Raw genomic sequence first — 27,866 nt, forward strand, 5'->3', positions numbered from 1 at the left:
TAGTTGAAAAGACATGCAGTTATAGAAAAGCAATTTCTGTGGTGCGATCTGAGGCAATTTCTGACCACTAAAACCAATTTAAGCAAAAGATCCTCTTTTAAACATCATTTTCGAGTTTGGAGTAGGCCTAATTAAATCATACATGTATTCTGAGTAATAGAATCATTATAGTAGGCTACAATTTTTATTCGGGGAAGAAAAAGTGTGTGGGGGGGGGGACCAAACGATTCCCCCCACTTTAAAATGTGGGAAGGGTGTTTTTTTTATCAAGTTGGTTCAACCATTAAGTACAAGTTTTACTCGGCCTCCGAGAAATGTTTGCTCCTGAAAAGATCCGAGACCGCAGTCTCCCGCGATGCCAAAATCGCTCCACGTCCGTGGCAAAATGTGGAGGGTGTCTTCTGCCGGGTCGGACACTTCGGGTCGTCCTAATTTTTCCGTACGGACCGGCGATCCGTTTTGTCGATTTTTTGTGACTGCGTTAAGATCGCGATATTTGAAGCAATGCATTGATCCTTCGTTGATCCCAAACAGGCCCCCGAAATTATAACGCGACACTGAATTATACGTGGCGGACAGTGAACTCACAACACTCACCCTTGGTGGAAGCATGGAGCTGTAAACAGCGAGCATCGTAGACCCAACCTCGTTTCCAGGGTGTGGAGCAGGCTGCAGTACCCGTTGCCATCGACGGTTTTACGCAGACCCCGGAAGTACAAAGTGTAGACCTTCGATTGGTCAGAGCACGCAAGGCATACTAATGTGTAGTCATTCTGAGTATTCGTGCACTCGGCGTAGGGGTGGCAAGCTAAGCATATGAACGAATAGAGACACTTGGTGGCCACGCACCATGGACAAAAAATATTTTACCAAGGTCACCCCATACAACCGTTTGGTGAACACTTTTGCAGAACGGCCGAGTAGAACACGTAAACGGAAAAATTAGGACGACCCGAAGTGTCCGACCCGGCGGAAGACACCCTCCGCATTTTTCCACGGGCGTGGAGCGATTTTGGCGCCGCGGGAGACCGCGGTCTCGGATCCTTTCAGGAGCAAACATCGTCTCGGAGGCCGAGTAAAACTCTCTCTTATATATATAGATATGTATGCATATCATAGGAATGCTCCATCTCAATACAAAGACGATAACAACCAATTTATTTTGTGGACCACGAAACAATGTTTTACTAGTGTCAGTCATGCTGTCGATATTATAAATTATTTGTCGTTTGTAATCATTTGCTTAATACAAGTTAATCAACTTAATTTTGAAAAGAAAACAAATTGTACTAGTCGTATGCTACTTACTGTTACTTACTTCTTTATGAATTATAAAGTGCGACTTCAGTAGATCGCTTTCAATTTGCAGAAATACCGCCAGGCAAGCACTAGGTTCAAGATATGTAGGTCTATATGGGTATATTTGCTCCATCAAACTTGTGCATCACATCAATGCTTTCAGGTAAATATTTGTAAATATTTAAAAATTTACGATAACACGGTTGTTGGTATGAGTACCTATTATGTATGAATAATTTGTTCATCAAAGTATTAAAACACTCTAAAAATAAAACACGGTCAGACAACAATATCTCCAACATTTTTATGCACCATGCACCATATATTGTAAATAAGACTTTCTATATGATCTCATGGAGAGGGCGCATCTGATTCCGGGTCAAATCGGACATAGTGGAGAAGGGATATCAGTTCAGTGTAGAGAAAACTGCTTAATTTTATTTTACTCAGACTAACTTCCTCTGTCTTATGTAATTGTGGCAAGTTTTATAGAGAAAAAAATGGTTTGTTTTTTTTCTGTAAAAAATAAATGTTGTGTCAAAATCGTTTACAAGAATATGCGACGACAATAACAATTTGAAATAATAAATGATCAAGTCATTATAATTGAAATAATAGTCGTTGATATGAAACGGTTTGCAGTGGTTTTGGATCCATCGACAGTTTCCATATTCCTGAAATTTACATTCTATCTTCATTTCCACAAAATAAACAAAATCAGCAATTCAAGTCATCCATATAATTTGTTCTCAAATGTCTGTGCAAGAAAAAATAAATCCATTTTTATTCTTCAAATATATAACTGTAGCCTGGAGCCGGGTACTTGTTTTTTGGATGCCAGGGTATATAAAACACAATTAAGTATAAAATATATTCCCCGTATTGCGATTCATACCTACGTTTTCCTAGCTCATGTTCCAATATAACTCATACCAGTCTAAATAACATTAATATTTGTGTGTCGCAACTGAATGACAACTGGTATAGACGGCAAATATAGCAACTAAATATATTTTCTAGTTCAGAAAGACACTGCTTGTTTACCGAGACAAGAGTCGTTCACAATGGGCCTACCCGTACCCAGCCAATTGTCCTTGACTTAAACAGTTTTTGTATTTTTTTTTAACTGGCAGATAGGCTCGATACAGCAGGCTGGTGGAATGTTTTTCCTGTACTTTCCCCAGGTATGTTTTTTAAGTGACGTCGAGGGCAACCTTGCCACCAACATGCCTTTTGTTTTGAACAATGGGAAATACAAATATATGGGGTTGTTTGGTACTACTGAAGTACAAAGGATCGCATCAGTATAAGTCGTTCTTTCAGTTTGCCAGTTGAAATACCCTATGATATTATAGTAGGTTCCGGTTTATACATCGCCATGTTTACTCAACTTCGAGTTGTTTACTTGTCCTTCGATTTAGTTAATATTCTCGAAGACCAGCCAAGTTTCTCTTTGTACTCATCTTACTGATCGATCGACTCTAATTTACAAGTGTTATCTTTCTCATTGACTGAATCACTTAGTGTGACTTGCTCAAATCCTGGACCATCATTGCTAGGCCTACCCACCTTTGTTTTTACGTCGGAGCGGTAAGATGTATCTTTGAGTCAATATGTTAAATTATTGAGAATTTGGTAAAGCATGTATATATATATCAGCATCTTCAAGTTTTATTGTGAATCGTTTGCACACACTCGATCAATATAATTGATTGTGTATGCTTACAGATGGATTGCTGCAGGTGGATTTGTCGGATGGAGACAGATGCTTCTGAGGCTGATCACGGAACATTTACATATCAGTTAACTGATGGAGTAAACTTGGCTGACCTGCCACAGGAACTTAAAGCGCGTATATTTCGTCATCTGACTGCTACAGATCTCTGTCGTGTGGCATTATGTAATCGAATCTTGAGAGAAACGGCTAATGACGATGATCTGTGGCACCGTCTTTGTCAAAAGCAAGGATGGGAGCGCTACGGTACAATTTCCGATCTTTGCAAAGAACCTCCATTTAAACCAACGTCAAAGGAGCACAAGACGGGCGAAGGGGGCGCGCCTACGTTCCCGGTCGATGCTGTTGTGACCGGTTCAGACTGGCCTGGACTGGTGGATACATGTAAATGGAAGGAAGTCTACATGAAAGCGAGGCACCTGGAAGAAAACTGGAGGAACGAGCGCTTCTACACCACGTTATTTGATTTAAGCTTAACCAACGACAAAGAAAGCGTTTCTTCGTCTAATAGTGATAACTATGCTTACCTTCAATTGATACTTAATATCGCTGTGGAAGGTGACTGTCTTGTTGCCGGTTCCTGGCACAGGACCTTAGAAGTGTGGGATATGTGCAGCAAGACACGCCAGCACCTCATTCAACTCGATATCAGTGAAGCTTCAGAAGCCCTGAAGATGAAGGATGGCATCGTAGCTGCGGGTTGTAAGGACGGTAAGATTCGTACCTTCTCCGCCCAGACTGGAGAACAGCTGCAAGTCATGTCAGGGCATCGTCTTGCCGTGTCTCAACTCTTCTTCGATGGAGAGACAATCGTTAGTGTTGCTCAAAAGCAGCCTTCATTATGGGGTTATGATGATAGCGTGGACGCAGACAGCGACGTATGGGTCTCGAGTGCAGCAAACGGTGCCTATCGCTATGTCTTACAGAGTGGCCACGAAGCGACAAGACTGCTTCACCTCGACTACAAGGACAAGATCGTAGCTGGTGCGTACAGCGACAACATAATTCGCATATGGGATGCACGCAGTGGTTCTTGCTTGGAGGATATTGCTTCTGGCATGAACAAATTGACTTCCTGCCATTTAGGGGAAAGTATTGTCATCGGCGCATCCAAAGATTTCATCGTGAAGATTTGGGACCTGCAGTATTGGAAATGCATCAAGACATTTGATGTACCTCTTCATCAAGGGATACAATTATCTTCTCCCTATGAACAAGCAAAGTACATGTATAGTGATGGGTTGCTCATTGCAGTTACATTACATAATGGGCTTTACATTTTGAATCTGAATGGTGAACGACTCTTGATTGATGGTCGTGGTACAGTGCAACCTCTCTCCCTCAAGGGCAATAAGCTGCTTACATGGAGCAGTGAAGACGGATGGTACGGCGGACTGTGGCTTTTCTACCCAATGAAAAGCGCGGATGGTAAGGCACAAGGCAGTTCCAAGACAGTACAATACGTTGGGCAAACGCACGTCGCATGTGCTTGGATGAGCGATACCAAAATGGTCTATCAGGGCCTGTATGGCTTCCCTACGTATGTTTCCGTCCGTCACTACTGGTGAAATAATCATGACAATTCGTTCAAATTCTGAGAATTGCTGACTGATGATGACATTCGCGATAATGGAGATGTAATGTGCTATTGATGGAGATGTTTGTGTTTGTGATGTGTGGCTATGTAATAGTTTCTTATTTGTCTCAAAATCCATCGCTTGCATAATTAGGTCACGTCTATTGGGTCAGTTGGGAAAGTGAATGACAAATCTTTCTCCAACATAATTATAATAGTGTTGCAAACCTGACTAACTGCAACATCAGGAACAGGGCGCCCTTGATGTCTGGCCAATGTTCGTAGTTAAGAAGGGATTAAATAAAAATCTAGAGTAAACCAAGTGCTCTATTGTACTTATAAGCCAAAAGTACTCTATCTAATGTAATGTCTGGGTTAAATAAAAGATCTTGAATAACAATTCAATAAATTTCCTGTATTTCGACCTATTAAACCTACTGTTTCCAAGCTTGAGTTCAATTATACCTGCTAAGACTGTATGACTATAGAGGGTCTCCGTATTTGTTATGGGCCAAATCAAGGATCATTGCAGACTTAAAAAAATTCTAACAAGCAACTCGATCTGCTAATATCAGCACGGCTGAGCAATGACACCATGGCCAAAGACAACCGATCGTCTTACAAGGTGTGAGTTTATCCTTCAAAGAGCCAGTCACAGTCACCAATGGGCCGGCTTTTCTTAACTTCATCCAAATAAATCATTCGTCCATAACATAACCAATTTGTATTGCACGGCAGTCACAGACTGTTAAAAAAGGCTACACTGGGCTCCATACAGCAACAGGCTATTTTTTTCTCGTACCGTGTCCCGGTATTGTCGAATGCAAATATTGTTACCTACACGCCTTTTGTTTTGAACAATGGGAAATATTCAGTTTTGTTGCACCACTAAATTACAAAGATCGACGTCACTCGTCGATCGCTTTGAGTTTGCACAACTAAAATACCCCTACGCAGTATATGGACCGCGATACGTATGGGTCCACTGAACTAATTCAAGCCCCATTAAACACAGTGTAAAATCAACAAAGTTCAGGGCCGTAAGCAAGCCAATATCACTGTTTTTTCTAATAAAAAAAAATATTATTGTCATGTCTTTCATCTTTTCATTTCTTTTTAAATTTAGGTAGATTAGCCAATTACATTTTAAAATATTCACACCAAAGCAAAGTCACCTCCCGAAAAGTGATAGTTCCCAAGCCTGCATGTAGCCATTGTACAAGTGGCATCCTTCCACTTTCACAGGCAAATTATGACCCATTTTTCATCCGTAATTTTATCAAACCTGCCCTGAGATGGAAGGCCAAAAACCAGGGAGTTAATCCTTGGCTACACTTACACAATTCCATCGTTTCAAAGCCAAACAGTCTCTGTTTTCAAAAGAAGTTGTGGGGGCACTTTTTATGCTAATGACCTCGCGTAGAAATTCTCACTTGAATAAGTTCAGTGCACCCGGATATAACTTCGCGTGTTAAGCTACGCTACAAAGCTAAGCGCCGTGTTTATGCACGTTCGTCACTGAACTTGGCGTTTGCAGAGTCCTTCTTGTTTGCTAGTCCAAGAGGGCTGGGCAAGTGTCATTTCTGCACCAATCTCAATTATTGACTGACTGTCATTTGTAATAAAAACTAGTCGTTGTACCTTTCTGGCCGGCTGACTGTCACTTATTGTGACTAGCACAGATTTGGGGCCTTCTCTATAGTCTTGCCTGCATGGTCCTGTTTTGAAAGTCAGAACGGTAAGTTGAACTATTGGTCATTTGATTTATCGATAATTATTATGTTGTGCACAACTCTATGGGCGTTAGTTAACTCTAATCGTTAGTGTTGCTCAAAAGCAGCCTTCATTATGGGATTATGATGATAGCGTGGACGCAGACAGCGACATATGGGTCTGGAGTGCAGCAAACGGTGCCTCTCGCTATGTCTTACAGAATGCATCAAGACATTTGATGTACCTCTTCATCAAGGGATACAATTATCTTCTCCCTATGAACAAGCAAAGTACATGTATAGTGATGGGTTGCTCATTGCTGTTACATTACATAATGGGCTTTACATTTTGAATCTGAATGGTGAACGAGTCTTGATTGATGGTCGTGGTAAAGTGCAACCTCTCTGTTTCAAGGGCAATAAGCTGCTTATATGGAGCAGTGAAGACGGATGGTACGGCGGACTGTGGCTTTTCAACCCAATGAAAAGCGCGGATGGTAAGGCACAAGGCAGTTCCAAGACAGTACAATACGTAGGGCAAACGCACGTCGCATGTGCTTGGATAAGGGTCATTCCATGTCAGACCAACGCACTTTTTTACCTCATGTCTTCCGATTTTGATGAAAATTGCTGTGCTTGTAGGTCCTAATGAGCAATGAATACACACCAATTTTTAGCCCGATCCGACCTATTATGTGGTCAGGGCAGAAGCCACCAAAAATGGCATTTTTAGAGTAAAATACCATCCTTTTAGTATAAATATGTCAAAACTATGGCAATTTTCATCGAATATATGTGAATTTGGTATTAAAATAATATGGCTTGCTTGCTCAATCACTTCTTTTGTCAAAATTAAATTTTGTGAAAAGTAGGTCACATGACCTTTAATATGCTATCGTGACCTTTGACCCAATTTTTGTAATAATGTATCATTCCGAAAATCAACGAAATAAAAATAACTTGCTAGAGCATGTCTTCCTCTATTAGAATCTACTAAAAATCAGTTGGGGTCTTCCAAATTTACAACTTTATGACTACTTTTGTACAGTTGGTAGGTTACAAAGAGTCAATTTATAAACTTTACATAAGAAATACACCAACACAACTTACTATTCTGTTTCTAAAGTTACTAAAATATATCTTGGTTTGTGAATTTCTCATTCTGAGGGCTGATGAGGTCTAACCAGACTCATAGTGTAAATTGTCAGCAGTGGCGCACCCAGGATTTGGCTTGGGGGGGGGGGGGGGGGGGGGGGGCGGGGGGGGGTCATAAATCGTTTTTGTTCAAATTTCTGTAAAAGATTGGACCAACAAAACCTAGCCTAAAATCAAACAAACAAATTGACAATGTTGGGGGTGGGTTCAAGCCCCCCCCCCCCTCCTGGGCGCCACTGATAATTAGTTATCCCACGAGCGCGCTTGGAATATGAAATAATGCAATGCTGCTGTGACCCATATGCCACTCGATGCACTACATAAATTCCGTGTTCCACGAGTGCAAGTGGGATTTATAACCAATTTATCTTCAAGCAAACTTGATATCAAATGCGTACACGCGGTGAAGATGTACGTGCATACATGTAGTGTATTGGTATAGGAAATAACACAACATATCGTCACCGACACCACGAAGTAACACTCTACCGTGTTAAAGCATATTTTTTTCGATTTTCAGTTTTTTGGATTTTTAAACATTATTCATCAAGGCCTACCATTGCACGAAGTTTCAAAGCTTCAAGAGCTTTACTTTAATAATTACGCTAAGTATCCATGGCAACTTTTGCGCAAAAGTGACAATTTTCGTTTTCACGAAGTAACACTCAAGTTCCATTTTCCATTGCAATGCATGGCGCGCACTCTGCTCATAAGTGAGCAAAAACGTTTTCACGAAGTAACACTCTTCTTGTAACAAGTTGTATGAGCGCGCGCGCGCTGACCTGAAGTTGCACTTTCCTCGTGTTAAATACATTGAAGAGTGTTACTTCGTGAAACCGAAAATTTATAGTTTCGCAGCTTTTTCGGTTTCACGAACTAACACTCATCTTTTTTCTCTTATTTCTTGTTTATTTAATACACAAACGAGTGAAAAACAGCAGATTTAATAAATTCAATTCATCAAGTGTCCACAACGAGAAACCCAACTGAAAATACTCTGTCGTTTTGACGCAAAGTGTTGTTTTAGAAGGCGTTCAACTTTAGTCACCGTTTTCTCCGATTGCTAGTTTGTACTGGTATGTAGATGGGTGTTACTTCGTGGTGTCGGTGACGATATGTACACGTACATTTTTAATATCTTGGGTGCAATATAGCTGTGCAATATTATATAAAATCACACAGTTGTTGCTATAGATGGACTAATCAGGGTCTAGGATTCAAGTTTGCTTGAAGATAATACTTAATATTACAATCAAAGTTACCTTTACTCATTCATCACTGTGCTTCTTGAACTTTAATGACTCTCACAGACTTGGCATTTTGTTCCTTTAAGATGAATTTCACCTGGACGTGAGTCCACTGTACTGGGTGAAGGACTGGTTACTGTTAGTGGTTAGCACACTTCCAAGTCCAGATATTCTGATCAGACAGTTTCTTTGCAATCAGAAGGTAGAATTTTGTTTTTCCTGGCTTTGTACTTTATACATAAAAATCTAGATTAATTTCAGTAACTTAAGAAACAGAATAGTAAAGTTGTGTTGATGTATTTCTTATGTAAAGTCTATAAATTGACTCATTTGTAACCTACCAACTGTACAAAAGTAGTCATTAAGTTGTAAATTTTGAAGACCCCAACTGATTTTTAGTAGATTCTGATAGAGGAAGACATGCTCTAGCAAGTTATTTTTATTTCGTTGATTTTTGGAATGATACATTATTACAAAAATTGGGTCAAAGGTCACGATAGCATATTAAAGGTCACGTGACCTACTTTTCACAAAATTTAATTTTGACAAAAGAAGTGATTTGAGCATGCAATCCTCATTATTTTAATACCAAATTCACATATATTCGATGAAAATTGCCATAGTTTTGACATATTTATACCAAAAGGGTGGTATTTTACTCTAAAAATGCCATTTTTTGTGTGGCTTCTGCCCTGGCCACATAATAGGTCGGATCGGGCTAAAAAATTGGTGTGTATTCATTGCTCATTAGGACCTACAAGCACAGCAATTTTTATTAAAATCGGAAGATATGAGGTAAAAAGTGCGTTGGTCTGGCATGGAATGACCCATAAGCGATACCAAAATGGTCTATCAGGGCATGTATGGTTTCCCTACGTATATTTCCGTCCGTCACTACTGGTGAAATAATCATGACAATTCGTTCAAATTCTGAGAATTGCTGACTGATGATGACATTCGCTGCGATAATGGAGATGTGCTATTGATGGAGATGTTTGTGTTTGTGATGTGTGGCTATGTAATAGTTTCTTATTTGTCTCAAAATCCATCGCTTGCATAATTAGGTCACGTCTATTGGGCCAGTTGGGAAAGTGAATGACAAATCTTTCTCCAACATAATTATAATAGTGTTGCAAACCTGACTATCTGCAACATCAGGAAGAGGGCGCCCTTGATGCCTGGCCAATGTTCGTAGTTAAGAAGGGATTAAATAAAAATCTAGAGTAAACCAAGTGCTCTATTGTACTTAGCCAAAAGTACTCTATCTAATGTAATGTCTGGGTTAAATAAAAGATCTTGAATAATAATTCAATAAATTTCCTGTACTTTTCGACCTATTAAACCTACTGTTTCCAAGCTTAGTTCAATTATAACTGTAAGACCGTATGACTATAGAGGGTCTCCGTATTTGTTATGGGGCAAATCAAGGATCATTGCAGACTTAAAAAAATTTAACAAGCAACTCTATCTGCTAATATCAGCACGGCTGAGCAATGTCACTATAGCCAAAGACAACCGATCGTCTTACAAGGTGTGAGTTTATCCTTCAAAGAGCCAGTCACAGTTACCAATGGGCCAGCTTTTCGTAACCTCATCCAAATAAACCATTCGTCCATAACATATATCCAGTCAAGATTGCACGGCATTTGCAGACTGATGACAAGGCTACATGTACACTAGGCTCCACACAGCAGGCCCGTGGATTTTTTTTCTCTCGTATTCTCGAGTGTAAATCCTATCGCCTACTTGTACATGCCCTTTGTTTTGAACAATGGGAAATATTCAGTTTTGTTGCACCACTGAATTATAAAGATCGACGTCACTCGTGCATAGCTTTCAGTTTGCTAAACTAACTAAACTACCCCTGTGCAAGCAGCAGGGACCGCGATACGTAAATTGCACGTATTAGCTACACTGCAATGCTACACTGCAATGCACGATCGTCACTGAACTTGGTGTTTGTAAAAATACCTTCTTCTTGTTTGCTAGTCAAAGAGGGCCAGGCAAGTGTCATTTCCGTACCGAACTGTCCTTTGTTATAAAGCCTATAGTAGTTGTTCCTTTCACGCCGGCTGACTGTCACAAATTGTGACTTGCAGAGATCTGGGGCCATCGTTACTAGGCTTACCTAGTTTTGTTTTCAACGTCGGAACGGTAAGTTTATAGTTTCGGTAATTTAATTTCTCGAAACTTCTTTGGCATTAGGGGCCATTCAGAATTTTCAATGTTTTAAAATTTCGACTTTTTTTCCAAATTATTTTGACCCACCCACCCACTCCTAATTTCGATTTATAAAAAAAACTGAACATGACTGTACATGTACATGCACTTGCATGTACATGTACTTGAACACCATGTACATGTGTGTCTAGTTCAGTGACGGCGTGAAGTTGTTGGTCATCCTCTTTTATGTGATAAAATATGTGATACCTCACAAACAAGTATCTTTTAACGAAATTCAATTAGAATATTTATCCATTTTTTTTTTAATGTTTAATTGTTGTTTTACTTGTTGGTGTCCCTGCCACACTGTACGATGGTGTAGCCGTGCATTATGCACGTGGATTGTTTACTTTCGTTTTGACGGGGACTTTACTGAATAGAGTCTGGTGACTGTACATAGAAATTTCTTTGAATAAAAGTCGAATCGTTCATTCATGTGCACTTGTTATGCAAAGCAGGGCAGTGGTTCAAGGATATCCAGTCGACTTGCAGAAAGTGTGCAAGAACGCGACTTGAATGCTTTTACGTGTCCACAATACAACGACGCTTTTTAGTTATTTCACTGTGTGACACAGTGAGAAATTTTGGAATCATAATGGCGTCAGCGATACTTGCTGGGGAGCTCTTGCGTACGACTTTCTGTACTGTGGTACTGTTGTTTCCAGGACAATTGTGTGTACGGTAACCCGACGTACCAAGATTTTTAAAGACGAAATTGCCGACCTCAAACTTGTTAGTGCCATATTTGGCAACTATATGTGCGTTATTAGTTTAATTAAACAAATGAACAGGTTAATTAAACATAGTACCATTGAAGGTACCTTAAAGTAAACATAACAGCATAGAAGACCGACAGACGAACATAAAATGTTACAAAATAAACATATTTGTCTGGATAATTTTTTTAGGGCGTTACCGGCAAGTTAACACAAACTCAGTGTGTCAAATAGATCATGAGAGTTACTTTTCTTTGACTTTTCATACAAGTTTACATAAACTTTAACTGTATGACCTGCAGTGGCGTAGCCACGGGGGGGGGGGGGCGTGGGAGACGACAGTCCCCCCCCCCCCATGAAACCTTGTCGCCCACCCCCCAGTCGCCTCCCCCACTGAGATTTTGAGTTTCGAAAAAAATTATCATTGATCTACATGACGCCCCCCCCATGAAATGTTCACACCCCCCCCCCCCCCCCCCCCCCACACACACACACACACTGAAAAATTCCTGGCTATGCCACTGACAGTACATACAGGGGACGGAGTTGGAATAGAAACACGCATCGCGATATCAAAACGTTTGCGCGTAGTTCAGGCAAGTCAAAAGATCTATCTTTCTTTGTTTTTTTATCTTTTTTTCCCATGAAAAGTGAATTTTGATTTTCAATTATTTAGCTTGACCCACCCACCCACAATTTGGAAAAAAGATCGAAATTTTAAAACTCTGAAAATTCTGAATGGCCCCTTATATATATATTGTTTTTAACATCTTAAACTCAGGTTACCTGCGATCAATCTCATTGATTCTGTTTTTTACAGATGAATTGCTGTGGATGGATTTGTGGGCTGAAGAGGGATACTTCTAAAGCTGAAGTAAACTTGACTGATCTGTCACAGGAACTTAATGCGCGAATATTTCGTCATCTGACTGCTACAGATCTCTGTCATGTGGCATTATGTAATCGAATCTTGAGAGATACGGCTAATGACGATGCTCTGTGGCGCCCTCTTTGTCAAAAGAAAGGATGGGAGCGCTACGGTACAATCTGCGATCTTTGCAAAGAGCCTCCGTTTAAACCTTCCTCACAAGATCAAAAGACGGGCGAAGGGGGCGCTCCCACATTCCCTGATGATGTACTTGTAACCAGTTCAGACTGGCCTGGACTGGTGGATACATGTAAATGGAAGGAAGTTTACATGAAAGCAAGGCACCTTGAAGAAAACTGGAGAAACCAGCGCTTCTTCGCTGCTAATTTGCTCTCAACTGGTTTGTCCAGTGTAGCTTATGAAGGAGATTGTCTAGCTGCCGGTGCATCGTATAGCAGTACTTTGGAGATCTGGGATATGGCCAGGGAAAAGCGTCAACACCTCATCCAACTAGACATCAGTGGATATCCAGGCGCCTTGCAAATGGAGGATGGCATCATAGCTGCAGGATGCAAGGACGGTAAGATTCGTACTTACTCCGCCCAAACCGGAGAGCAGCTGCAAGTCATGTCGGGGCATCGTCTGGCCGTGTCTCGTCTCTTCTTCGATGGAGACACAATCGTTAGTGTCGGTCAGTATGATATAGAGTCTGACGATACGAGTCGTAGTGACATACGAGTCTGGAGTGCTGTAGACGGTGTCTCTCGCTGTATCCTAAAGAGTGGCCTCGAAGCGACAAACCTAGTTCACATCGACTACAAGGACAAGATCGTAGCTGGTGCGTACAGCGACAACAAAATTCGTATATGGGATGCACGTAATGATGGTTCTTGCATGCAACAAATCGTTTGTGAAATGGAGAATCTGATTTCCTGCCATCTGTGGAATGGTATCGTCATCGGCGCGTCCAAAGGTCGTATCGTGAAGCAATGGGAACTGAAATCTGGGGAATGCATCAAGACATTTGATGTACCTCTTTTTCGAGGTTTGATACAACCTTCACAAGAGCAGTCCTACTACGTGTTCAGTGATGAGTTGCTCGCTGTCGTTACCTTATTTAGTGGGCTTCCCATTGTGAATCTAAATGGGGAACGACTCTTGACAGTTGATCTTTCTGACGTGATACCTGTCTGTTTCAAGGGTAGAAAGCTGCTTACATGGAGCATGGGTGCATACAAACTGTGGATTATCGACCCGGTGGAGCGCTTGGATGGTACAGCACAAATCAATTCCAGGACTGCATCACAATTTCTGGGGCCAACGCATTTCCCATGTGCTTGGATGAGCGATATCAAAATCATCTTTGCGCTGCAAATGCGTGACTCCATAGTTGACATGTCCTCCATTTGGGTCCGTCACTACTGGTGAACGAATGGAGCCTTCGATTTGTGATGATGATGATGAAGATGTACATGTTGGTAATTGTGATTGCGGCTATAACATTTATTTTATATTTGGCTATTGAATAACCGCTTGCATAATTAGGTAACGCCTATAGTCATTTGCGAAATCAGATACGCAAAACTGCTCATTAAAGTTTTAAAACAAGTATTCAAACTTGAATATAGAAAAACAGGCAATCTTTTGATTTTCAAACGAGACTTTTCTCCAAAATTTGGTGGCTGATTCAAAATGTGCCTTTGAAAGGTACTCTGAATATCCGGGCAGTATATTTAATGCACGTGACTTTATCTCCGTTCTCTATTTCTGGTGAAATTAAGAATAATGGCTGTTATGACACTCAAGATGATGTACGTACTCATTGTAGAATTCCATTCATGTACGTCATGATTAGAGATATAGGATTCTTTTAAAATTGTTGCAACAGTCATCATAAAAGTCACACTTGTCTGTGTAATAGTTGAATTAAGAATGATATTATTCATGATGCAGAAAATGACTTATTGTATAGTTTTATTCATGTACAGCATAATTAAACACAATGTACGCCTTTAGAACAATTCCAACCGGTGTTATAAACAAGTCAGTTGGAACCGAGATCTGCATTTGAAAATTTGAAAAAGTGATGGATAATTTCAGTTGCTGTGTTCGCTGTTACAACATTTTCAACAGTCGTCATTGAGCTCCAGCCGGTTGAAACCAAAATCTAGAATTGTAAATTTAAAAACAAAATTATGATAGGTGCATAAGTTTATACTTGGGAGATATTTAGAAAATGTGTCCAATTAATATACAGTATACTTCAAGAAGTGGACTTTGTACTCAAATTGTTTACCGTTTGGTTATATTTTACAGGTGTCGATTGAGCTCTAACTTATGTGCCCAATTCGCCCCATAAACACTTTTATGTCAAACAATCTAAAAAACAACTTTGGTCAGGCAATAATATCTCCCACATTATGATGCATTATATGTTGTAAAGTTGACTCTCTTTGATCTCATCGAGAGGGCGCCCTTAATACGGGCCAATTTTCATACACATGCATGTACTGCATAAATTGTTAATTCTCATAGCCAGAACTCCTATATCTCAATAATATTTTTTGCAAGTTTCACTGAAAATAATATGGATTCCTGTACAAAACATATTTGGTGTGACGACTGTTTACAAGAATGCGCCGACGATAAAGAGTTTCAAAAAAAAATAATATGCTCAAGAATATTTTAATTGATACCACTTGTCCTGGGTCGTAACGGTTTGAAGTGAGTTTGGATTCATCAACGGTTTCCCCCAAATTTACATTTCTATCTTCATTCCTATCCTACGACATAAAAGAATTCAGCAACGAAAGTCATCGAATTAATCTGTTCTTGGCAGACGGTGCGTCACGTAGAAACAACGGAAAATCAATGCAAAAACCCCAAGTATGACGACCTGAGGCCTGGTCTGTGAATGTTGGATGTCTGGGCTTATTAATGAAATCATGAAGTATAAAATAAATTTCCGGTATTGCGACGTATAATTATGCTTTATTTTTATATTTTTTTTAAACTTATGCTTATTTCAAATAAAACTGTGAGACTGTGTGGTAAGATGAGGGGTCGTGTTTATTATTATTATTTTTTTTGCAATTAACTGAAGGATCATTGACAGACAAATCTAACAACTAACCCTATTTGCTATAGTTCGACAAGGCTTTGGCGATGTCACTATCACCATGAGCACATCTGACACGCTTTGCGTTTACTAATGATGTGCAAACCCGACCCGAAACTTCGGGTCGGGTCGGGTCGGTTTGTCCATCTTTTCAGTCGGGTCGGGTCGGTCGGGTCGGTTTCGGTTTCACACTTAAATTTTCGGATCGGGTCGGGTCGGTTTAGCCAACATCTCAAAAAATCGAAGTATAAAAACCGAAATAAACCGAAACAGTTGAGAAATTTAGGTCATGCAATATTATTGACAGTCACTGTGACCGCAGCCCATTGTGTGGTTTGCCACACCCACTATCACGTTCCCACGGTATTAAAATCTCCAGTCGGATTGGGACTGACAGTGAAATAGATATTGTAACAGGTTTCATGATACCGTGTGGTGACCATGCGTTTGTTCAATAAGCTGAGTTACTCTCGATCAACCCACCAAGTATAACAGAGAGACAGAGACGATGATTTTGCAAAAGAATTCATGCCACGTGGGCAAGGGCAGGCACACAAAAGTGATCACTTTGTCCAAGCCGGGTATTTTTTTTTTTCGGAGTCTTTTTTTGTTCGGGTCGGTTCGGGTCGGTTTTACCTTAGTTTTTGTCGGGTTGGGTCGGCTCGAATTGAGGAGTAGTAAGATCGGTTTCGTTTCAGATTCGCTTTAAATCTCTAATATTTCGGGTCCTTTGGCATAGTCAACCCGACCCGATGCACATCATTAATGTTTACCTATACAACTAAGAGCCAGTCACAGTTCGGCTACTGACCCATGGCCGTCTTTTCGCAACCAATCGTCCTTCACATAAGGTCAGTCTAGATAGGCTCGATACAGCAGGCTGGCGAATATATTTCTCGTATTATATTTTTCGACGGTTTTTTTTTTGGCGATGCCGGGTGTAATCTTGCCACCGACATGCCTTTAGTTTTGAACAATGGGAAATAAACATACCATACAAATGATGACGTCATCAGTAGATCGTTATTTTATTTGGCCAATTGAAATACTCCTATAATAATTATTATTCATGAGCTCGGCTGATGGCCTATTTACTTGGTTGCACCCTTTAATCTAGTATATATTTTGTTATACTGGCAAACTGTTGAAAACTTCAGGTTTCACAGGCTCAATACAACAGGCTGGTGGATTTCCCCCCGTATTTTTCCCGTATTGTCGAGTGCAAAATCTTGCCACCAACGCGCCTTTTGTTCGGAACAATGGGAAATATTCGGTTTGGTTGTAAAAACTGAATTATAAAGGATGACGTCAGTAGATCGCTTTCAGATTGCCAATGTGAAATATCCCATATGCAAGCACTAGAGTTCGCGATATGTACAATGTGTGTAGCCACACTGCGTAGCTCAGCGCCACGTCTTTCTTTAACATTGGTGTTGGCAATATGACTTCATTCTTTTCTTGTTAGTCCAAGAGGTTTAAACAAGATAGTGCTGTATTTGTACCTAAATATTTCATTGGTCGACTAAATGTCACGGTAATTAAGATAGTAGTAACCTTTCTTGCCGACTGACCGTCACGAACTGTGACTTCCACAGATCTGGGATCATCTCTACTAGGCTTGCCAAGTCTCGTTTAGAAAGTCGGAACGGTAAGTTGAATTCATCGGTCAGTTGATTAATTTTTTTCTCTGTAGTCAGTGTTACATCAATGTGGGGAACTGAAACATATGGGCTGGGAGAAAGTCTATAAATAACTGGCCTCACCACAGCTCTATGTGCGCAGTTGCGTAAACAAAATGAAGTCCATAAATTGGGATCATTATGTACGGTTTGTTTTATTAGGGGAACTAGGTTAACTTAACTATTTAATTACTTTCTAATTAGTAGTAAGTTGTGGTCGCGGATCTTGGATGGGATCTGTCAGTGTAGTTCCATTTACGTGTGTCTAGCAACCAGGGCACTATAGTAGAGAGTGATAGGGCACGCATTGGCATTCCTTTTTCTGCTTCCACGGCAAACCTGCCAGTCAAGCTCAGTCCGTAGAAATACACCAAAAAGTATCTTCTTTGAGCTTAAAGACCCTTGCCTGGTAGACATCCCTTATCGAGAGGGTAATTTGACACTTGCTGATTGGTGAGTGTCACTTTCCTTGACATTTCCTTGCCTTATTCTCATGAACGGCAGTGTTTTGTGTGCTCATTGAGCTCGTTTTCTCACAAAGTGTAATGTGTACATTGATGCATTATTGAGGCGACGTGCATAACTATGTACATGTACAATGTACATGTACAGGTACATGTACTGTACATGTACTGTATAATGTACATGTACGTACGCTGTGCGTGCGCTGTCACAGAACTTTCTCGTGCCTAGTGGGTGACCTTTAACCCGCGCTGTGTATTTTGCGAGTTTGTATAGTCTCCACCGCAGTCGCGATGTGTGTTGTGAGCACACATTGTGTGAAGTAGTATTTTGTGCAACATTAAAAGTGACTATTAAGTTTGGGCTTGTTTATATGATAGGTACACTGCATTGTTCTGCTGTACCACTGTAGGATTTATATTGTTTTGACAGATTGTGTCAATCATTTGGAAAGAAGCCGACAGGCTGCAGTATGTACATCACATCAGGCGAAGCCTGCTGAGAAAGTAGAAACTATAGAAAATCATATCATCACTCCTTGTATTTTATAACTGTATTAATTACCACTGATTGTAATTATTTTATAATACATGGAGCACTTTTAAATAAGTGGAACATGTCTTTCTCTGTCTTTGCTGGGGTTCTTTTTTATATTTGTCTTTCATTTTGGGAGGAAAATAAATCTCACGGTGGAACTTGAAAAACAGTTCGTGCGTCTCCTGGATTCAGGGATTGTCTCTCACCCCCCTGTTTGAGTACACGCCGGGCAACCCCAGTATACGCCCCTGTGTGTTACTTTATCAACATGTTCATAATTTGTTTCAATACAGTTTAACATTCGATCAATCTCGTTGATTTTGTTGTTTACAGAAAGATTGCTGTGGTTATAACAATCGATGCTGCTATGGCTGAAGTGAACTTGGCTGATCTGCCACAGGAACTTAAGGAGTGCATATTTCGCCAGCTGACAGCTACAGATCTGTGTCGCGTGGCAGTGTGTAATAGAATCTTGAGAGAATCGGCCAATCAAGATGCTTTGTGGCGCCCTCTTTGTCGAAAGAAAGGATTGGAGCGATACGGTACAATCTGCGATATTTGCAAAGAGCCCTCGTTTAAACCTATTTCTAAAGATCAAGAGACGGGCGAAGGGGGTACTCCCACATTCCCTTTCGAGGCGGTTGTAACTGGTTCAGACTGGCCTGGACTTGTTGATACATGTAAATGGAAGGAAGTCTACATGAAAGCAAGACACCTAGAGGAAAATTGGAGGAAAAAGCGCTTCTACATCAGGCCATTGGTATTAATGTCACCTTACGTGTTAGCTGGTGAAGGAAACTGTCTAGCTAATTCATCGGGGAGAGATTTGAAAATCTGGGATATGTCAAGAGAGGAATTAAAACGCAAACATCACATCATATTAACAAGCAGTATGTTTAGATTTGCTCTTAAGATAGAGAATGGCATCATAGCTGTGGGATGCGAAGATGGTAAGATTCGTACTTACTGCCCTCACACTGGTGAGAAGCTGAAAGTCATGTCGGGGCCTCGTCTGGCCTTGGCTCTTCTCTCCTTCGATGGAGACACAATCGCAAGCATTGATCGAGTACCGGAATACGGAGAAGATGTAGACCGTGACGTTCGGGTCTGGAGTGATGCAAACGGTGCCTGTCGCTGTATCCTACAGAGTGGCAACGAAGCGACAAGGCTGATTCACCTGGACTACAAGGACAAGATCGTAGCTGCTGCGTACAGCGACAACACAATTCATATATGGGATACACACAATGGTTCTTGCATGCAAGAAATCGTTACTGATATGAACAAGCTGACTTCTTGCCATCTAGGGGATGGCATCATCATCGGCGCATCCAAAGATCTCATCGTCAAGATTTGGGAACCGGAGTCTGGGAAATGCATCAAGACATTTCATATACCTCCTCATCAAGGGTTCAAATTTGGTGAAAAGGTTACTTATACATTCAGTGATGGATTGATCATTGTTGTTACATCATCCGATGCACTTTACGTTGTGAATATGAAGGGGGAACGAGTCTTAGATGTTCGTCAAGATGTGAAACCTATCTGTTTCACAGGAAATAAGCTGCTTACATATGATGTTCGCCAAGGTAATATGATGCTGCTTCCATATGTTCGCCATGGTCGTAAGGTGCTTCCATATGTTCGCCATGGTCGTAAGGTGCTTACATATGTTCGCCATGGTCATCAAAGAGGGTACGAATTGTCAATTATTGACCCAGTGGAATGCGTGGGTGGAAAAGTACAAGGCAGTTCCAAGACTGTATCACAATACATTGGACCAACGAACTTGATGCGTGCTTGGATGAGTGATACCAAATTGGCTTTTCAGCGTATAGGTTCTGAGAGTGAGGACTTCGAAACGGACGACGAATATGTTTCTGTTTTTTACTACTGGTAAAATAATCAAGCGTTGTACACGTTGGTGATTGCGATAGTGGCTATGACATTTCATTCCATATTTGTCTCGTAATCCACCGCTTGTATAATTAGGTCATATCCTTGATAATTAAAGAGTGATAATAACTAAAACTAAAACGAATCGATATTTCAGAACTGGTTGTCTAAAGACGCTAGTGGTGATTCAAAATTAGCCTTGAAAAGGTAACCTGAATATCAGGGCAGTAGATGCAAAACAAGTGACTTTAATTCTGTTTTTATTGTTTGTGAAATTAAGAATGATTATGGCGATGAAGCTGAAGGTGATGTGTTTATTGTATAGTTCATAGTTGTATAGTGAAGGCATTTGAAGCAGTTCCAACAGTCGTCATACAACTTAAGCCTGTTGGATCTAAAATCTAGAACTGTAAATAAAATAGTGATGGATGCACGAAAGCTGCACAATATCACTATACGAGACTTGAGCATCGCATTTGGAATTGGAAGTTCGAAAACATACCCCAAGAAGTGGACATAAAAGAATCAGCAACACAGAGTGAGTCAACATGAAAGTGACCTTATTAAACATCGTGTGGGTCGCTCCATTTCTTAAAAATAACAGGGATGAAGAACATATTTATTGACTTGTAACTGTGAACATTTCAGGCAATTTAGATACTCTATTCCCAAGTTATGTCCATTTTGAATGAGAAATTACAAAATTCAAGTGTCCACCATTGATCACTATCGCTCTACGAAGTGGTGAGTACCCATTAAATACAATGAAAAACGGACATTGGTACACTTCCATGAACGACCGAGGCCTGCAAAGGAAAGCAGACAGAAGTCGTCATCAATATTTCAGGGGGAAAAAGAGTTGACTTGTTCCTCATTACTCAAAACACCGTTAGAAATAATGTTACAGCCTTTACTGAAAATGATTAAAATCTCATTTGTCAGGGGGCGGTCAAAGAATTTTTTAGGGGGGTGTGGGTCATCAGCAAAAAAATCTGTAATGTAGACGGGTTCTTTTTTTCTCCGGGCACTTGACCATCGAAAATCAATAGGTTGGTGGGTTTAGAAATTGAAGTACCCAATAGCCCTTACGCTATTAAGTGTTTACAATAGCTTCCAATAGCACTCCATGGTCACCTATAAAAGTAGCTGTTTTTAGTAAAAACATGCCTGGGTGTTCAAACCTCCGATTACATGGATCAATTTCCATATTTTATTTTAGATTTGTTAATTTGTTTACTTGACAAAATGATTATAATAATCATAATTATTCCCGGTCACTTTCTGTTTGACTCATGTACCCTGTATAGAACTCGTCCATGTTGTTGTGATATCTCATGGAAAAGTCAGTGCTAGAGGAAAATACTAAATCTATCATATTTTCAACTCTATAATTAATATTTGTAACGGCCTGAAGCCGCGTACCTGAGTTTTTGGAAGTCTAGGTTTACAAAAGGAATCATGAAGTATAAAATAAAAAAAATCTGTTTTGCAACTAATACCAGTGATGTAGTGCCTTGATGCTGGGCCTTGGCCTTAAGGCTGCCTTAAGGCTGGATTTTAGGGCCTTGGCCTTGGCCTCGAGGCTTGAGGGCCAAAGCCTTGGCCTTGCCCATGGCCTTGAGGGTTCAGGGCCTTTTGAGTCAAGGCTCTTCAATGCCCATAGATTTTTGCATTTTCCAGATAAATCTGTTCGAAATGTTGCTGTTACCATTTTAATCGTATTACCATGGAGGAGGGAAGCACCCTATAGATTTGTGTGTTGGGCACTGACTTCCACTTTTGTAGCATCACATTTTGTTACCATTGTAGTAGATTTGCTGCAAAAATATTCCGTACACTTGTGGGGCTAATGAGATGATCACTTTAATTGCATATAACTATGGAATAGATCTGATTGGTTGTATATGTCTCCCTGATAAGTGCTAAAGATTTGCATGTATCTGTTTTAGATAATGCTGATATTTCTGACCATGTTGGGCCAGCAAATAAAATATTCCCAAATCAGTTTCTTGGATCCCCCTTTTGTTACACTTGGGAGAATTGTGTGTCAATATAGAAGTAAATCATTATTTTGTTTAGTTAAACCATATTGAAGACCTGAACTTATACTTTAATAGATACAGTGCAGTCATAAAACGGTGTAGGCCTATGCGAGCATGTTGATTGCAATTAAAGAAATGTTGTTCTTCGTAGCGAGCAATGCGTGATGATAAGGGCGGATCCAGGGGGGCCAAAAGGGGCCATGCCCCCCCCCAAAAAAAAAGAAACCATTTTTTTTAATGTGACGTCGTAATCAAGGCAGGCAATGAGTACACCACCATCTTTTCCTCAAAAAACATCGGTTAAAATGGTCAGAAATTGCCTCAAATCGCACCACAGAGCATCTCGAATCCAAAAAAATTTCGGGGCCCAAAAAGCCCAAGCCGTTATTTTTTGACCCACTTTATTATTTTGGGGGGGGGGGGGGGGGGTTGACCAAAATTTCTTTGCCCCGCCCCCAAATTGTGTTCTGGATCCGCCCTTGCGTGATGATGTGTCACTCATGTGACTATAATTAGTTCTATATCAGTGGTCATTTCATAAAACAGGGTCTTGGCCTTGGCCTTGGCCTTGAGGGTTAAGCCTTGGCCTTGGCCTCGAGGCTTGAGGGTCAAAGCCTTGACCTACGCCTTGGCCTTGAGGTTCAAAGCCTTGGCCTTGAGGATCAAAGCCTTTGCTCCAACACTGACTAATACATGCAATAAACCTGCTGTTAATATCATGTTTAAATGCAACTGACTGTGAGACTGTGTGGCTAGGGGTGTCTAAGGGAACTGAAGAAGCATTGGCAGACTGCATATCTAACAAGCAACTCTATTTGCTAGTTTAGCAAGGCCAACGGAAATCGTCATGCAAGCTGTGTTTTTTTATCTGCCATAGAGCCAGTCACCGTTTCCCACCGGTTACCAGTCATCGTAACCTCAGCCAAATAAAACCTTTGTCCGTAGCATATTCAGTCTAGATTTTGCTATATATAGGGTTTTTTTTAGATCTTGTGTGCAAATCTTGCTACCGACATGCCTTTGTTTTGAACAATCGAAACAAGTCAGTTGTGATTTATAATGGGTGACGTCAGTAGATCGCTTTCAGTTTGCCTAACAGAAATACGGCTATGCAATTGCACTATGGATTGCGATGTGTAGGTGAATACGGGTGTATTTGCTCCACTAAAGGCTCAGTGGATGGGAGTCGGGCTGGCGTAGCGGTACTTTCCTCACCTTCCACCGCAGTTACCCGGGTTCAAAGCAATGGGCGTCGACAAGATTTTTCCCAGAGGGGGCAAAGCACATTTTCACCCAAAAATTTCTTAACTTTTCCATACAATTCTCAATTTATCATTTTTCCATGCGTGAGCAGGGCAGCATTCGGCCCACCCTCCCACCTCACCCCCTATCAAATTAGCAGCAATATGGCTTCGCACCTCTTTTTCTTTTTCTTTTTTCGTTTTCCGGGGGCCACTCTTCCCCCCCCCCCCCCTCACCTTGCGATGCCCATGTCTGCATGGTTTGTAACAACTTTAGGTGGTTTGAGGTCTATCAACAGTTTTCCGAAAATCTACGTCCGTAACTTCTTTTCACCGACAAAAAGAAATCAGCAATACACGTCATTGACGCAATGTGTTCTCGGCAGAAGGTTCGGAAATGTCATTGTATATAAGAAAGATTAATACATTGTTATCAATTCTATAACCGTGGCAACCTCGGGCTACGACCACGTATCTCTGGATAAGTTGAAACAAAATCGTGATTTTCAAATACATTGTCTGTTTGCTACCTATATACCTACTGTGTCTAGGTTCATGTTCAAATGAAACTGTTTGCTAGACCATAGAGGGGTCTCAGTATTTATGGGGGACTGCAAAAATGTAACAAGCAACTCAAGTTCAGCAAGTCTGAGCAATGTCACCATGACCAGAGAAAAATGTCTGACAAGCTGTGTGTTTATCTGCAAAAAACAGGCACAGTTTCCCAAAGGTCAGCTGTTTGTCACCTCAGCCAAATAAAACCATTCGTCCGTAGACATATCCAGTCTAGATTTCATTGCTGGAAAGGGGAACACACGATTTGCATAGCACGCTGTTGGAAGTTTCCCCGCATTTTTTCCCGCATTGTCGCGTGGAAGGCTTGCAACCTACACGTGCCTTTTGTTTTGAACAATGGGAAATATTTAGTTCTGTTGTACTATTGAATTATACAGGGTGACGTCAGTACATCGCTTTCAGCCTTGCCAAACTGAAATAGCTCTATATGCCACCCCTAGGGTCCGCGATGAAGGGATTGATACGTGTGTATTTACTCCATTGCAAAATTCAGCGCCATGGTAATACACGTCCCTAACTGAACTTGGTGAAGAAAAATACCTTCTTTTTCTGCTCGTCCAAGAGGACAAGAGAATTGTTCCGTTTGTTCCAAATGAACACTACTGGCTACCTTTCTCGCTGATTGTCACTGATTGTACTTGCACATATCTGGGACCACTGCGCTTAGGCCAAAAAAAAATATTCGGTCTCTGGTTAGACCAAAGTTCCGGAATTGACGCGGCCACGCGGCTTTTTTTTTTTGGGGCTTTTTTTTTTTTTCTTCAAGCTTGGATTTTACAGACAAGGTGGGTACTATTTTGCTTTTTTGTTGTCCTCATGTACATTGGTGTCCTCCATAATTTGCCTTGGTGCTTTCGATCATTTGCCTTGATGCAATTTCCCATTCCTTGGTGCTCTTTGGTAAAACAAATTGAGGAGGTGCGGAAATAGAGGGCGCTGTTGGAGCTACCGCGGAACATTTTGGAAAAAGAAAGATCGACGCGCATGATTAAAATCGACGCGCGCGCTGACCAGAGACCGACTTAGTTTTTTGTTGGCCTTATTGTTGTTTTGAATAAACTCGCGAGACGGTAAGTGGATTTTTTTCTTCATTTCATTTCTCGAAAATGGTTTACCGTTGAATTGTAATAACTTTTTAACACTGATTGCCTTCGACCAATTTTGCTGTTTACAGATGGATTGCTGTGGATGGATTTGTCGGCAGAAAACAGATACTTCTCAGGCTGAGGTAAACTTCACCGATCTGCCACAGGAACTTAAGGAGCGAATATTTCGCCATCTGACAGCTACAGATCTGTGTCGCTTGGCATTATGTAATCGAATCTTGAGAGCATTGACCAATCAAGATGCCATGTGGCGCCCTCTTTGTCGAAAGAAAGGATGGGAGCGCTACGGTACAATCTGCGATCTGAGCAAAGAGCCTCCGTTTAAACCTACCTCATCACAACATCAAAAACCGGGTGAAGGTGGCGCTCCTACATTCCCAGCCGATGCAGTTGTAACCCGATCTGACTGGCCTGGACTGGTGGATACATGTAAGTGGAAGGAAGTCTATACAAAAGCGAGGCACCTAGAAGAAAATTTGAGAAACCAGCGCTACTACGCCATGTCACTGGAATTATGCCCACCCGACGTTTTACCGTGTGCCTTGTGCGATGTACTACTGGTCAATATAGCTGGAGAAGGAGATTGTCTTGTTGCCGGTCTCAACATTGGTCTTTTGCAGATCTGGGATCTCTCCAGCGGGAAACGCCAACATCTCATCCTCGTAAATGTCAGTTCATCTCCAGATGCTCTGAAGATGAAGAATGACATCATAGCTGCTGGATGCAGGGACGGTAAGATTCGTACTTACTCCGCCCAAACCGGAGAGCAGCTGCAAGTCATGTCGGGGCATCGTCTGGCCGTGTCTCATCTCTTCTTCGATGGAGACACAATTGTTAGTGTAGCCCGACCTCAGGTTAAGCGTTTAGAATATGCAGACAGTGACATACGGGTCTGGAGTGCTGCAAACGGTGCCTCTCGCTGTATCCTACAGAGTGGTCACGAAGCGACAAGACTGCTTCACCTGGACTACAAGGACAAGATCGTAGCTGGTGCATACAGCGATAACACAATTCGTATATGGGATGTACGCAATGGCTCTCTCATCATGCAACATGTCGTTTGCGACACGATCAACCTGACTTCCTGCCATTTATGGGATGGTATCGTCGTTGGCGCATCCAAAGATCATACCGTGAAGATATCGGAGCTGAACTCAGGGGAATGCACCAAGACATTTAATGTAGATGTGCTTCCTAATCCAGATACAGAGGTACGCTACATGCTAAGTGATGGTTTGCTAGTTGTAGTTAAATTAGATGTACATCATGGGTTTAACATTGTGAATCTGAATGGGGAGCGACTCTTAACAGATGCTGGTCGCCATGTGAATCCTCTCTGGTTCAGGGGCAATACGCTACTTACGCATGGTATTGTTACCCACGATGATGCACAGGGGTACGAGCTGTGGATTATCGACCCCGAGGATCGCATGGATGGTAATGCATCAGGCAGTTCCATGACTAAAGCACCACAATACCTTGGAGGAACGAGCGTGGTGTGTGCTTGGATGAGCGATACCAAAGTGGCTTTTCAGCGTAAACAATCTCAATTTTACACCCCTACCGATGATGTTTGCGTCCATCACTACTGGTGAAAGAATCACCAGTAATTGTTGTATTTAAGAAGCTGTTTTTTGATAATGACTTTCGTGATGTTTGAGATGAACCCCTTGATAGTGTTGGTGACTATTATACTTATTTTATGTTTGCCTCTAAAACAACGGAATTAATAAGGTAACGTCCTTTGGGTCCTTTGGGAAAAAGAAAACAGTTGACCGTTTGACAGTTTTAAGAACACGCAGTGAGACTGGAAAACAGTCAACACGGTGCTTTTCAAAGGAGACTTTTCCTAAACTTATTGATGATACAGAAATGCCATCGAAATGTATACTCTGAATAAAACAGATTCAAAACTTGTCATAAAACTGAGACCTGTTGTAACTTAGATCCGAAACTGTACATTAGGAAAAGAGTTTTCCAGGCGCGGTTCTAGAACCAATATTTTTTGGGGGGGGGGGCTAGCACGGTGGATACAGAATTTTTTCAGGGAGGCGTGCTGAAATGTAGACCGGTTATTTTTTTCAAACACTTAGGCCTCCGAAAATCAATAGGTGTGGGGGGGGGGGGGCTCATGCCATATTTTCAATGGGGAGCGCCAATAATGCACCCTTGTCACGGCTATTTCTTCTTTAGGGGGAGACCGTTCGCATGTACATCACAATCCTTCTTTTTGCTAAAGCATTTTTTTTTTTACGGAATTTATTTTGGGGGGCTAGACAAAAAAATTGGGGGGGGGGGGGCCACAGCCCCCCTAGGCGCCCCCCCCCCCCCGTAGAACCGCGCCTGGACAGAAACATGAAAGCTTGACATTGTACATTCCCAAAATGTTTGCATCCCACGGAATACTTGCAGTATGCTATATATTTAGAGACATTTCTTTAAACAATACAACACTATTCACAAGAAGTAAATTTAATTTTTTGGTTTTTTTTTTTTTTTAGTAATTAACGATTGCACAAAATGTTGGTAGAGTACTTACATTGCGTACATAATTTTGCTCATGAACACTGTTGTGTCATACATTCTAAGAGACGTATTAAACTCTTTCTCCATCATTGTCATAGTGTTGTAAACCTCTGCAAACTCAACGAGAGGGCGCCCTTGATGCCGGGACAATG

At 41.1% G+C, this 27,866-nt stretch overlaps 4 protein-coding genes across 4 annotated transcripts; all 4 read left to right on the forward strand.

Moving 5' to 3' along the window:
* Window positions 1-3,054: 3,054 nt before the first annotated feature.
* LOC119731343 (probable E3 ubiquitin ligase complex SCF subunit sconB) lies at window positions 3,055-4,602 on the forward strand. Its single transcript, XM_038204548.1, has one exon. The coding sequence runs from the start codon at window positions 3,055-3,057 to the stop codon at window positions 4,600-4,602; it is 1,548 nt and encodes a 515-aa protein (XP_038060476.1).
* Window positions 4,603-12,483: 7,881 nt separating this feature from the next.
* LOC119731438 (probable E3 ubiquitin ligase complex SCF subunit sconB) lies at window positions 12,484-15,401 on the forward strand. Its single transcript, XM_038204647.1, has one exon. The coding sequence runs from the start codon at window positions 12,484-12,486 to the stop codon at window positions 13,957-13,959; it is 1,476 nt and encodes a 491-aa protein (XP_038060575.1). The 3' UTR covers window positions 13,960-15,401.
* Window positions 15,402-19,315: 3,914 nt separating this feature from the next.
* Window positions 19,316-20,342, forward strand: LOC119725921 (protein Mut11-like). The gene has a single exon (XM_038197853.1). The coding sequence runs from the start codon at window positions 19,325-19,327 to the stop codon at window positions 20,225-20,227; it is 903 nt and encodes a 300-aa protein (XP_038053781.1). The 5' UTR covers window positions 19,316-19,324; the 3' UTR covers window positions 20,228-20,342.
* A 4,914-nt stretch (window positions 20,343-25,256) lies between these two features.
* LOC119731536 (uncharacterized WD repeat-containing protein all2124-like) lies at window positions 25,257-26,873 on the forward strand. The gene has a single exon (XM_038204744.1). The coding sequence runs from the start codon at window positions 25,257-25,259 to the stop codon at window positions 26,781-26,783; it is 1,527 nt and encodes a 508-aa protein (XP_038060672.1). The 3' UTR covers window positions 26,784-26,873.
* The last annotated feature ends 993 nt before the right edge of the window (window positions 26,874-27,866 follow it).

The sequence above is a fragment of the Patiria miniata genome, unplaced genomic scaffold (assembly GCF_015706575.1).
Source record: "Patiria miniata isolate m_02_andy unplaced genomic scaffold, ASM1570657v1 HiC_scaffold_1, whole genome shotgun sequence".
NCBI lineage: Eukaryota > Metazoa > Echinodermata > Asteroidea > Valvatida > Asterinidae > Patiria > Patiria miniata.

Coding starts and splice junctions, on each gene's coding strand:
- LOC119731536 (XM_038204744.1), top strand. CDS start 25,257: ATGGATTGCTGTGGATGGATTTGTCGGCAGAAAACAGATACTTCTCAG.
- LOC119725921 (XM_038197853.1), top strand. CDS start 19,325: ATGTCGGGGCCTCGTCTGGCCTTGGCTCTTCTCTCCTTCGATGGAGAC.
- LOC119731343 (XM_038204548.1), top strand. CDS start 3,055: ATGGAGACAGATGCTTCTGAGGCTGATCACGGAACATTTACATATCAG.
- LOC119731438 (XM_038204647.1), top strand. CDS start 12,484: ATGAATTGCTGTGGATGGATTTGTGGGCTGAAGAGGGATACTTCTAAA.